The 13,558-nt window shown below is 30.4% G+C and overlaps 1 protein-coding gene and 1 long non-coding RNA gene across 2 annotated transcripts; both read left to right on the top strand.

Moving 5' to 3' along the window:
- Positions 1–425: 425 nt before the first annotated feature.
- LOC127732448 (uncharacterized) lies at positions 426–1,114 on the top strand. The gene is made up of 2 exons (XR_007996264.1): positions 426–470; positions 1,047–1,114. It is a non-coding gene; the product is annotated as an uncharacterized LOC127732448 (long non-coding RNA).
- A 3,138-nt stretch (positions 1,115–4,252) lies between these two features.
- Positions 4,253–9,514, top strand: LOC127732439 (uncharacterized). Its single transcript, XM_052241474.1, has 4 exons — positions 4,253–5,956; positions 6,972–7,169; positions 8,116–8,277; positions 9,010–9,514. The coding sequence occupies exons 1-4, from the start codon at positions 4,286–4,288 to the stop codon at positions 9,178–9,180; spliced, it is 2,202 nt and encodes a 733-aa protein (XP_052097434.1). The 5' UTR covers positions 4,253–4,285; the 3' UTR covers positions 9,181–9,514.
- Positions 9,515–13,558: the final 4,044 nt, after the last annotated feature.

The following is a 13,558-nucleotide window of genomic DNA, read 5'->3' as shown; positions in this document are numbered from 1 at the left end:
CTCTGTTATTAAAATTTATTCAATGAATATCAATGATGATCAAATAATTGTTATGAAAACAAAATGTCAAAGTGGCTTGGTACTTAAATGGCTTCATTGTGCCAAGAAATTTATCAAGGCTTATGAACTATTTCCTAAACTAAAAAAAATGAATATATGTTATAAAAACACAATATTTCAAGATCTTTCTCTTATATATTCAAACAATTGTCAACAAATTATTTGTGACTTTTTGTCCTGTGACTTACTGTCCGTTTACCAAACAGACTCTGTCATGTTACCACAACATTTTATTAATATACTTATTTTTGATAATTCAAATTTCCCGCATTTTAGCACGTGCTTTTACTGTTTGAAACACGTGTTATTTCTTATCAGTTTCATTTAGATTCCCACATGACATTGTGAAGAAAGATGGTGTTTCGCTTTCGATATTTTCGATTTTCGTGCAATCTTTGGTAAACTACAGTGTGAGTTAATTTTTATATTATTTTATTTTATAACTTTAAGTAAATATTTCATATTTTTGATTAGTTTAAGCAATTAATTATCTACGTTTTCTTTGTTTGAACTGCCGATTAACGCGCACACAGGTCATGTTTGTTTACATCAGCATTTTGTATGTTTTGCATTATGTACACCGTTTATTTTAGAATAATTAATTATTTTAGCGTTAAAGTTAAAATATTATTCTTGCAATTGTATTTTTCTTATTAAATTTAAGCTAATTAACTTTTTAGTAGTACAGAGTTACTAGCGGGTAAAAAATCTATGGAACGCCGTTAGTGCCATCTTTACACCTGTATTTCTATTTTTATAATTTTTTACTTTATGGAATGCAATTAATGCCAAAGTTGTTTTACGTTAATTTTGCTATTTACTTCATGTTTGTTTATGTTTTGAACTTATAATTATTCATAGGAATTTTAATACTTAAAAATAAATGTATGGAGGTCAATGAGTGTCATTTTGACAATGTTCATTTTCTTGTAATTTTCGGTAAATTACGGCATTTGAGTTTATGATTTTTATTTTTCTCTTTGTAGCTTTTTACTATATGTATTATGTGATTATCTGCAACGATGAAGCATATTAATAAAGAATTTGAAACTAACGTAGTTTGAAGACTTTAAGACTCCCCACGTTTGAAAGGATTTAACTGCTGGTCGGAAGAAATACACCTGTGGCAAATCAAATAAGAATTTGAAATCTAACCACAAATATGGTTTGTTTGAAACATGATTGTATGGTTTAAGGGTTCGAGTGATTGAGTGTTAGCTGCCGAATGTTCTATAATGGATTGATTGATTGTTGGTTGCTTAACGTCCAGTGGCAAATATTTCATGCATATTCAGGACGATTCTATAATGGAAGTTGTCTGGGATCAACGTCGGGGAATTTTCGTCTATCACTACAAAATGTGGGTAGAATGGATGCGGTCATAAATTTTGCCTTGCAAAAGACCAACAGCAGACCCCTCAAACAGTTGTTACAAAAGGTTCATAGAGTGCAGAGCGCGTAACATCGGGTGTACCATCCAAATCCTTGGGTAATACAAACGACAAAATTATTTTACATATCAAAACTTGAGAATTTTTGTGGGATTCATTGTAAGAAAAATTTACTTATACAAGTGAATTTTTGAGCAAATTAAGGGGAGATTATTCAAACATTACAATTAACTTATATGTGACTATTTTTTTTTACTTCTTCAAGTAAATAAAAAATACTTGTACAAGTAGTACCCCTGACTGACATTGTAAGCATAATATACATGTATGCTTCTCTTAATGGATTAAATAGACATGCATCAGATTTTATAACGTCATCTGCATAAACTGAAAAAACACATGTCCTTGTTCTCCTAGTACAACTTGTTTGTAAGTAAAATGTTATAAGAAAGATGCAATAATAACAACTCATTATCATTTAAATATTTATTTATCATGTTTATAATAAAAATAAGTGTCCATGCATGCACATATTTCACTATTAATGAAAAACAACCATTTATCAGCTCTGACTATTAACTAAGTAAGACCTATTGCAAATTTACTAACTTTTAGATAAAACATTAACCTCACAAAAGTGAATACAATTTTCACATATTATGGTGTATAAAATTTCATGAAAAGAAGAAATAAAACATTTGAACTTATATAAGTTATAACAATCTGAATGTCTAACAGGTGAACGTGATATTATACCAGCAAATAAAAAAAATACATGTACATGTATGTACCCCGGTCGAATAAAACATGTAAATGTTTAATAAATAATTCAATTTTAATTCCAACAATTCATAATATATTAAGTACCTAGGCTTATAAATATTTATATGTTATATATGTACAAAGTATATACATGTAAACATTATATGATACAGATTTTAGTGGACTTATTTAATGCCTAACAAAGTCTATCAGCCTTTTGTCCATTTCTTCATCTGATGTGTCCCAGTCTTCAGTAGTAAGGTCTTGATTAGTAGATGCTAAATGTGCTAAAGGAATGACACTAGTTGGTGAGCTAATTGGTGATGCGTTGAAGCTCTCCTCTATAGTTGTGATGTTTAGGGTCTCTTCTACTGTGGTGGTCTCTTCAAAAGAATCTTGCTCATTTGGATATGGAGATTCTGGCCTTGGGGACAAAGACACCAAGTCTTCTGTAGTTTCAATACTTGGTGGTGAACCAATAGGTACATTAAGTTGTAATCTGGAAAAAAGAGAATTATGAATACAGAGAAAACTGCTGCATTGTGTTTCTTCTTTTGTCTTATGAATGTAGAATTAAGAATAAACTATTGCAAAACTTAATGTTGTTATTTAGGTCTATTCAATTTAACCAACTTTTTGGTTTTCTCTGGTTAAGTTACTGGACTAACTGTCATGTTTATTGAGTCAGTATTACACAGTTTTAGTAATAGTATGCTAATATAGATTTGCTTAAAAAATGTAAAACTTGACCATGTTGACCATGTTTACAAAATTGTCCAAATTAGTAACAGTACTACCTGTGATATACAGTACTCGGATCATAAAAACAAAGCCTATTCGTCATTATTACCCGTATTGCTTAATTAATACACAAGGTATTTTACAGAAAATAGTTTATTTGATTTAAAGGGAAATCAGTATTGCACTTAAGTGGTAAAATCCTGTTAGTTTCAGCTGGACACTAAATTAAATTCTCAATCTAACTTAAAATTTAAAATTTTTATAAAGTAAGTTAACTATTTTCAAAAAAATTAAAATATTCTTAATTTTTCTTAAAATTTTGAATCAAGGGCTTCAAGGAGTTTACTTCATCCAAGTCCCTACAATTACAAGTTTTAACTTTATCTAAAGTTCTTGGTTGCAAGACCCATGTACACAGAAAGTGGATAGTACTTACTTTTGATCCTTGCGGTCTTTCAGTAGTCCTTTAACAGTTTTGCCTTGACTGCCTGCTTTGTCTCTGAAAATATAGAAGTTCATAAAATTAATATTGTTCAATAGAAAAAATGACTAGCTACAGATGCCAATGGGAAAAATAACCAGATAACTTGACAATTTGTTAAAGCTAGTAAAATCTGTACAGTTGGACACCTATAAAAATAATATTTAGAAAAGTTACTGAAATAAAATTATATAAGTAATATTTAAAAAAAGCCTTGTTTGCAACATTACTGGTACATGTATAGGTAATTTTAAAAGATACTTGTTTGAGTGAAGCCCCTTACTGATAAAATCTGTGAAATTGGCTGAGTTGGAATCTTGTCACTTTTGATTTTTTTTTACTATAAACAATAATGTACTAAATACTTAAATATTAAATAGTTTTAACAAAATTGCTTAAAGCAGTGAGTTGATTGAGGTCAAAAAACAAGTTTGGAAGGTAATTTTTGTTTTTTTTATGCCTACTTCAGTTGCAAGTACTGCCTTTTGTTTCTTCTTCTTGTGGATATGGCAGTTGCTAGTTTCTTTGTTGATCTTGGAGTCTTTTTTAATTCTGGAAACATATCTTGAATCAGGTTGACTCCAATGTTTGTTGAACAGCTGGCAACCTCTCGAATACTTCTCTGAAAAAGTAAACAAATATGTTTATCAATATTAATTTAACTGTTGACTTGTTTTTATAAAATATGCCTGTTTATAATACTTCCATGGTACAATGTACATTTTGTAATTCATATTTTTTCAATAACACATATCATATGCCATTGCAGAGTTAAGGATATTTGTTTATTCATATTTTTTTTTCAGGTGGTCTCAATTGTGATAGGGCTAATAGAAGACACCAGGCAAAAATGATAAACGTTATGAACACTGCATGGAAAAACGAGAAGCCCACAATAAACTTCACTACCAGACCATATAAAAAACCTAGACTTAATGAACCATTGTATGATGGAAGTAAAACCACAATCCTACAATCAGTGTTGCGCCATTTTGTGACTTTGTGCTCGAACAATGGAATGTCAAAGTCTGCAGTGAGCATGTGTTTGTCAAATGAAAAAAAAGTACTTCCTCAACCAAACAAGCTACCTAAAAGTTACAAAGAAGCACATGACATGGTGAAACACCTTTTGATACCAACAACAACCTATCATTGTTGTGTCAATGACTGTCAGATATTTAGACTTCAACATTCAGATGATATAAAGTGTGCTGTTTGTGATGAGGATAGGTACTTGACCAACTCCCAGAATCCAAGAAAGACGTTTACCTATATGCCCTTAGGTCCTAGACTAGCAAGATGGTATGGCACAGACAATGTCTGTAAACTTCTGTATTCCAAACAGGAGGTTGCAAATGGAAAACTAGGGGATTTTACAGATGGATCCATATATCAATCTTGGTATGAAGAAGGGGGCGTCTTTGAAAACATGGAAGAATCATTAACCGTTCCATTAGCTTTATTTACAGATGGACTTAACCCGAATAAAAGTATGGCTACCCAAAAGTCCATGTGGCCACTTATTTTGACATGGTTAAATTTGCCTGTAAATGTTAGACAAATTCTTGGCCCAATGATGCTTGTTGGTATTATTCCAGGAACCAAAACAGAAGAACCAAAACATCTTGATCCTTATTTAGAATTAATTGTGGATGAACTATTGACATTATCCGAATCTAAACTTTTTAACACCTACAAAGGAGCACCCTGCAAAGTTAAAGTGGCACTATTACAATATCAGTGTGATATACCAGCATTTGGCAAGCTGTTACATGTGTCAAGTCAGGCAGCATTAAGAGGATGCCCATACTGTAGAGAAACTGGGGAATACTGTAAAAACCTGCACAAAGTCGTCCACTTAAACAACAGATCATTTTTACCTACCAACCATCATCTACGATCAGATACCACAAACTATGCATCAAAGAGGGAAGAATCTTCAACTACTCAGCACATGTATACCAACGAAGAAGAGTATGACGTAAGGAAGCAATATGATGATCTACCAAACAAAAATCAGAAAAACAATATGCAAAAAAGAACTGGTTTGAAAGGTACATACAGCTTCATGAAACTACCATATCATAAGAGATCAGAACAGATGCAACCAGATGGAATGCACACAATTGCTGATGTCATTGGTAATGTTTTGGACACTGTTACTGGAAAAGATGATTCAAAGAAAGTAAGGCTATGTGAACAAGAGTTCGATCGTTTTAAAGACACTTGGGTGAAAGAAAATACAGATGTGACAGAAGAGTTAACAGACGATTCCAGCAATGAAGTAGTGGGTCAGAAAAGGAAATCAGTTACTCAGATAAATGTGCAGCAGAAAAAGAAAAAGAGTAATGATGTTGAACAATGTGTATTACCACCTGCTCCTTGGAGGTTAGATCGTACAGCTCTAGCAGTTGCAGATAAGAGAGCCAAAAGTTTGCAATACCCACCAGGTTTTGACTACCACCCAGACAAACATTTCTCGAAGCCATGGACACTCAGAACTATGCATGGGAAGCTTCAGGTATGTTTAAATAAAATAGAATGTGTGGTTCCAGTTACATAAATTACGATTATGGTAAGCCCTTTTTATAGCTTTTTATTAACTAAATAGAATTTACAGCTGGAATGATTACTAGCTTCTTTACAAAAGCAAAAGCTTCTATTTTATTTATGAAAAGATACTACCTAAACCTATGTGTTTAAAATTTTGGTAAAACTAGAAAATCACAATTTGTCACTTAACTTTGAATTTGCTACTAACATGACTTTTCTAAGTCATGTTAGTGATTTATAAAACACTTATTTCAGTAAGTCCCCTGACTGTTAATGAAAAATTAAAATACTAATCTTAAGGGAGGCTATTATCATTATGAAGACTAAAAAATAGGAAAGGTACATTGTATGCATGGTAACTGGAATTACACATATATTTTTATTTGGCCTGAGAAATTTGTTTTTATATGGTTTACACACACTAACTGTTTCACCATTTTTAAATTTATTATTGCAATTTACTTGACTATGAATACATTTAAAAAATTTTAAAGATGGTTTAATGAGAGTCAATGAGACAAATATATATATCATCATGATCATACTGGTACTCTAGAACTTGACTCCGTGAGATAGTTGTAAATATATTGTATTCTACAAAAGTTGCAGAAATTATGTCAATCTCCTAATCCATCATTTCAACAAAGAATCCACATGTCATCTTTCATATATAGTCATTTATATTATAATAAATAAATTTGGTGTATTTACTGTCTTCTGATTGGTTAAAAGTATTAGTTTTATTTTCAATGTTGTCCATTTTTATGGGGACACGCCCACTCTGACATTGTGTATTCATACGCCAACATGTGTGTACGTTGTTATTGTTAATATAAATAATATAAAAAATTCTTTGAGCCTTATTTTTGATAGAAATTTATAATTACATCGCGGATTATTCAATGTGAAGAGTCAAAAATTGATTTTATGGTTCAATAAATTCAAAATAAATAATAGCCATTCATTAAATGTATTTCTTTCAGTTTGTCACGAGCAATGCTGCTGCTTGGTGTTTGCATGGTTTGTTAGGACCAGAACAAGAGCGTACATTGCTGAAGTTGTTTGAAGTATTGAAAAAGCTTACAAAAGAAGAATACAAAGTTGCTGATTTAGAACAGTTACAGGAAGAAACCCACGAAGCTCTTGCTTTGATTGAAAGAGATTTCCCTTTATCCTTACAAGTAAGTTTGCTTTGTCCTGCTATATACATGATACATAAAAAAAAAGAAATAAGAATTTGCTTTTGACCATTCTCAATTTTATTATATAACTCATGCACAATGCATATTTCCACAAAACACGGGTCAAGTTTGAATTTTGGTGGCGTTAATTCAATTGTTCCAGAGTTATGCCCCTTTGCAAGTTAAAAAATTGCAGAATTTTAGTAATCGTTCCCTAACTATGGTTTGCCTCAACCAAACATATGAATCTTATTACAATACTTATTACCATAAAATTTGATTCAAGGACAAATTCAGGTAGGGTCACTATTACCTTTCTTCAGTTATGTCCCCTTATAACTTAATACGATATATATGCAAGCAGGGACATCATATCTGACCCATGGACACATTCTCCATGTATTATACCCCCGCTTTAAAATAAGTGGGGGTATACTGTTTTACCTCTTTCTGTCCATCCATCAGTCAATCTGTCCGTCCCATTTATATTTCTGTCACATCTTTCTTAGGAATTTCATTACAAGGATTTCTGAAATTTGGTTTCAAAGTTTATACAAGTCAGCTAAGCTATACTGTGTGATTTGTATTCAGATTCATTACTGATCATATTTTATATTTACTGAATACTTGCATGACATTCAAGTTAAATTTTCGTCACATTTTTCTCAAGAACTACATTACAAGGATTTCTGAAATTTGGATTCAGGGATTTTATAAGTTTTATCATTTTCAACAGTTCATACAGAATGCAACATGAACTTGTGTTAACAATACCTTGGGTAAGAGAAAAGATTAACTTAAATCTACAAGTACAAGTGTACCATTATTCTTTATAGTACAATGTATGTTGCTTTATTTAAAAGGATATTGATTATGATTCATATATTTATTCCTGCAAATATATAATAATTGTTTATTCAATATTCCTTTATATTTTTTTTAATAGACAATAACCATGCATCTTCTACATCATATTCCGGAGGGATTTCCTAGATATGGACCATTATATGGGAGGTGGCTTTTTCCTTATGAGAGGGTTAACTGTTGGATTACAAGACAAGTACTCAACAAACACAGAATTGAATCTACCGTCATGGAAACATATGCAGTAAGTACTCAATCATGACAATATACAGGATTTTTTATTCTACAAATAATTTTTATTGAAATTTTATTTCTGTTCTCATGAATAGTAATTTTTTGTCTGTCTTTAAGATATACAATGAAAACAAAACTATTTAAAGAACTGTGGTAAAAAACTTTTAGGAATTTTTGGTCCTCAATGCTCTTCAACTTCATACTCTATTTGGCCTTTTAAACATTTTTTGATTCGAGCTTCACTGATGAGTCTTTTGTAGACGAAACGCGCGTCTCAAGTAATTATAAAATTTTAATCCTGGTATGTAATATTGATATTTTTTTTTCAATTATTTTTTTTATATATATTTGAGTGTATATACATAGTTGTAGACACAATATATATATATATATCTTGTCAACTCAAATTTTGTATTCTTAATATGCCAGAAAAGGTAAAGTTAAAATCATCTCAATAAGTATACGAATCAAAAAGATAAGCTGTTTTTATGTTAAATTAAAAAATGAATTTGAAAATACTTTTTATATTAACTAATCCAAAATTTTACTAAAAATGGTAAACCTATTAAAACTGTTAAATGTATACTACATTTTAAAAACATGTAAACATTGAAAACTGTAAAGAGACTGTTTTGTATTTTAAATCACATTCGAACACTAATTTTCTAATGTATTACATTGTATATCAGTTGTTGAAACTTAATTACCAGATGTTAATTGAATATTTTTTTTTAATTTTCAGATATATGACTGGTGTGTATTTATGCTCATGTCAGACATTGTTGATACGGATGATTTAACACTTGGTAAATTTGAAGATATTTGCAATTTGAATGAGCCCAAAAAGGAAACCACGAAGAAGACCCCAAAATTATTAGAGGAAAAGATTCTAGATGATATGTCTGAGGTTTAAGACTTTGCATTAACTTCAAGAATGAACAAACAAGGGTTAGCTTTGAAGAGTGTAGAGAAAAAAGTAAATGGAAAAACCAGTCGAGTTTCCAGCAATAAACAGTCACCATCACATGTTTACCTTGTCAGGAATTTAAAAGACCACCATCCCTGTGTGAGGGAAGAAGATGATATGGTCTTTGGTCGTGTGAAATTGATTTTCGAACATGATTTGCGTGGTAAAATGTACACTTGGGTACTTCTTGATTTGTTCAGTGATGTTGCATATACAGATGGGTTTTGGAACGTTTCAGAACGAGTGAGTTGTTGTAAGCCCTTCCTCCTAGATGATATCAGTGAACTACAAGTTATAGAAAGAGACAATGATAGATTGGTTTTCATTGGTGTTTATGTGAAATTAATGTTGTAATGTTTTGTAGACTTGAGAAATGAGAAAAGAATCAAATTTAGATATTTTTGTTAAATCATTGCAATTAATTGATTTCTAGACTCAGCAGATACAATTTGGTCTGTTTATAATTATATGTCCATCATCATGACCATAATCTAGAGATTGGTTATCTGTCACTTATCTTGTTTTTAGCTTGGTCATGTAAATTAACATCAAAGGAGGTAAAACAACAATGTGCAAACAGAAATCTTAACATTTAGGTCCACAATGGTGGTATACTCCAATCATGCATTGACTTAGACAAATAATGATACAAGGTACATTGACTATATGTACATGGTCAATGTTTTAGATATGAAAAGATCGTCTTTAAATTATGTCAATTATGTTTGCTGGCGTGACCAATATGCTGGAAAGAGCTTTTCTCATTTTCCATTAATTGTCATTATTTTTTATGGAAAACTTTGTCATTTTATCAACTATTCATGACCAGGATTTTTCTAAATAATGGCTGACAAACCCACCCTATGGTTAAACTTAGGGCTATGAGAAAATAACTGACTAAAATAGATTAACACTCAATCCAAAAATGATTTCATTCTCTTGTAAAAAAGTTTAAAGGAAAAAACATTTTTTGAATTTGAATACTATTTACAGTATGACAAACATTTGGAAATGTCAACTTTCTTATTTTTATTTTTATTCATCACCTTTTAATTTTGGACTAAAAACATGTAAAATAAAAAAAAAATCTTTTTGACTCATTTATCTGTATGCCATGTATGTGTTTCTGTACAACTGAATTTGTATATTTTGTCTAATATTACTAAATGTATAAACTTGTATAGGTTACACCAACTTATGTTATTAAATTTCATACTCAGTTAATATTATTTAATTGAATTGTAATAAAAATGCAAATCATGTATGAGGGTCTTAGTGAGCTTTACAGAATAGATAATACAGAAATTTTTTCAAAATATATAAAGTAAAGAGAATAAGACGGTGTGCAAGCATAAAGTACCTGTGGAAAAAATAATATGGGTATACAAGACTGATTACAGACATGAACAATTTAAAGATTTATTTCATTACAGAAAGAAAATTTGTAATAGTAAAAACATTTTATCAAATTAATACAGATAAGCCATTATGTTTTATTTGTATATGCTCTATAGAAATAATCAGTAAAGTAATTAAGGACTCAATTAAATGTAAATCTTAAATATATTTATGTATATAGTTTTAAAATTATGTAAAATATTGAAATATTATAACTTGTTAAATAGTCTCTCATAATTCTCAGAATGGTACTTTTGTATATATTAGTATTTAAGTATATGAAATTTTGCTCTTCTGATATGCTTTGTTTTACATGTATATATATATGTGTTTTATTTTATATTGCAAGTCAGGAGCCTGTAATTCAGTTGTTGTCGTTTGTTAATGTGATACATATTTGTTTTTCGTTCATTTTTTTATATAAATAAGGACGTTAGTTTTCTCGTTTGAATTGTCATTCCGGGCCTTTTATAGCTGACTATGCGGTATGGGCTTTGCTCGTCGTTGAAGGTCGTACGGTGACCTATAGTTGTTAATTTCTGTGTCATTTTGGTCTCTTGTGGAGAGTTGTCTCATTGGAAATCATACCACATCTTCTTTTTATTTATATTATAAATACTTTTATTCCAAAAACTACTTTCCTGCTCATTCGGTTTTTGGGTTCTTTTCAGTCTGGTTTAATATTTAAGAAAATAAATATTAAAAATACAAATAACAAATGTCTCGCTGCCAGTTGCTCCATTTAGTACCACATAATATTTTCATTTTGTAGCTTGTATATAAATGATTCAAATTAAGTCAAGTTGTTTGGTAACTTTCATCTCTTTATTGTTCATATGTGTATAGATATTCTAGATAATAACAGTTTTACTGTTTTTATTCAAAGTGATATGCATTTCATAAAAGCTGTGTTATAATGTTATAGTATAATATATATATATATATATAATAAATTTGTTCTATGCAGCTATATTGTCTTCTTTAATATCCCTTCATCAAGCATCCAGTAGTCTTAGCTTTGATAATACCCAAACAATATCGGCTACAAATTTTGTGTTTCTCATCAATATGCTATTTCCTGTGTATTTTGGTATTGGTATTGGCACCATTAACACTTTGTTTAAGATTGTGATTAGGTCTGTTTTAATAGATGTTCTTATGGTTGTAATTTGTCTCATCTCTGAGTCACATTCTATTGAAATAGATTATTATATCCTGCCGTATTGGATGCATGAAATATTGCCCATGTACATAGGTCTGTCCGAAAGTTAAACTTTAGTTTACCTAAACCAAATGTTATACAACTTATACATAATGGTAATTACCACAAAACACAGATTGAGTTTGAATTTTAGTGGTGTCACTAAAACCGTTCTAGAGTAATGCCCCTTTCAAATAGAAAAGTGCAAAAAAAAATTATTATCTCTCTTAATTCAGTTTGCCTCAATCAAATACTATGAAACTTGTACACAATGCTTATTACCACACAATAGAGATCAAGTTTGAATTTTGGTGGTGTCACTTTAACCGTTCTAGTGTAAAACCCTTTACAAAAGGAAAAATTGCTGAATTGTTCGTGTCTGTTCCCTAACTTAAGTTTGCCTCAATCAAACGTATTGAAGCTTATATACAATGCTTATTACCACAAAAAACAGATCAAGTTTGATTTTTGGTGGTGTCACTTTTACTGTTCTAGAGTTATGCCCCTTTATGGAAGGAAAAAATGCTGAATTTAGTTTCCATTCTCTACCAAATGTTATGAAACTTATAGTATAAGTCTTATACATGTTATACACACTACTTATTACTGCAAAACTCTGATCAATTACAAATTTAGGTAGCCTATCTTTTATTGTTAATCAGTTAAGTCCCTTTATAATTCTATATAATATATAAGCAGGGGCATCATTTGAGTCCCATAGACACATTCCCCATTTATTTTTTTTTATTGTTTTTGGAAAAGTTCGTGGTGAGGTCAGTTGAATGGTAACCACAATGGTCATTGATATTAGGCATGCAGAAGTATTACCACACAACATTTCCCTTGAAGTTATTTTACAAAGTTCACACATTCATGCTCAATAGATCTCGATTCTGCAAAGGTCAATTGAATACAGTTGTATTGGCAATTGGCTTATGTCCTTTCTGCTGTTTTTCTATCCTGACGTAATGGTGGATTTTTTTTGAAATTTTTACATAGAATTGAGAATGTGTCAGAGATAAAAAAAAAAAAAAAAAAACGAGTACAAAATGACTAAAGCCACCGAAGGGTTGTTTTAACACAGGAAAAAAATCCAGTATCATTGGCGATTTTGACCTACCCCCTTTACAATGATGTATACTAGAAAATAGTGTTAGTTTATGCATATGTCAAATGAACTCAAAAACAGTAGTCATCACAGTTTTTTTTTGTATATGTCTATTTCAAAAGAATATAGAATAACAACAGTCAGCACATGATCTTATATTATGCTGCTTCACAAAATGCTTTCAAAATATAAAAAAACAACATTTTTTTGATAGGTATTGCAGTATTTAATGTACATTGAAAGTGTTGGAAATATATTTACGGTTTATAAAGCACGAGGACCTTATATTTTTGATAATAACTTTGTATCATCTTTCATGAAAATTTACTACTGATTTAAACATGTAATTTATTGTCTGTATTCAAAATTCTAATTGATTTACACAAAGTTTTCAATACTCGAACATGTTTTAAACAAAAAAACTGCCGAATTGAAAACACTTGCTCAGCTTACATAGTAGGGTTTAATAAAAGTTCTCCCAACTTTCTGTCAGGGGTGTACAGTTTAGAATATAGAGAAATTCATCACCTATCTCTCGAGCGTTACTACAAAATCTTTAATTTCCTATCCAACATTTTTCAAGTCATCTGCCGGTTTCTACAGCTAACCGATGATTT

Source organism: Mytilus californianus, unplaced genomic scaffold (assembly GCF_021869535.1).
Source record: "Mytilus californianus isolate M0D057914Y unplaced genomic scaffold, xbMytCali1.0.p SCAF_24, whole genome shotgun sequence".
NCBI lineage: Eukaryota > Metazoa > Mollusca > Bivalvia > Mytilida > Mytilidae > Mytilus > Mytilus californianus.
The sequence above is the reverse complement of the archived record's forward strand: the minus strand, read 5'-3'. Positions and strand labels throughout refer to the sequence as shown.

Excerpts from the sequence above, each read along its gene's own strand:
- LOC127732439 (XM_052241474.1), top strand. The coding sequence starts at position 4,286 with ATGATAAACGTTATGAACACTGCATGGAAAAACGAGAAGCCCACAATA. Across the intron at positions 5,957-6,971 it reads CTATGCATGGGAAGCTTCAG|TTTGTCACGAGCAATGCTGC; the intron begins GTATGTTTAAAT and ends TATTTCTTTCAG. Across the intron at positions 7,170-8,115 it reads ATTTCCCTTTATCCTTACAA|ACAATAACCATGCATCTTCT; the intron begins GTAAGTTTGCTT and ends TTTTTTTAATAG.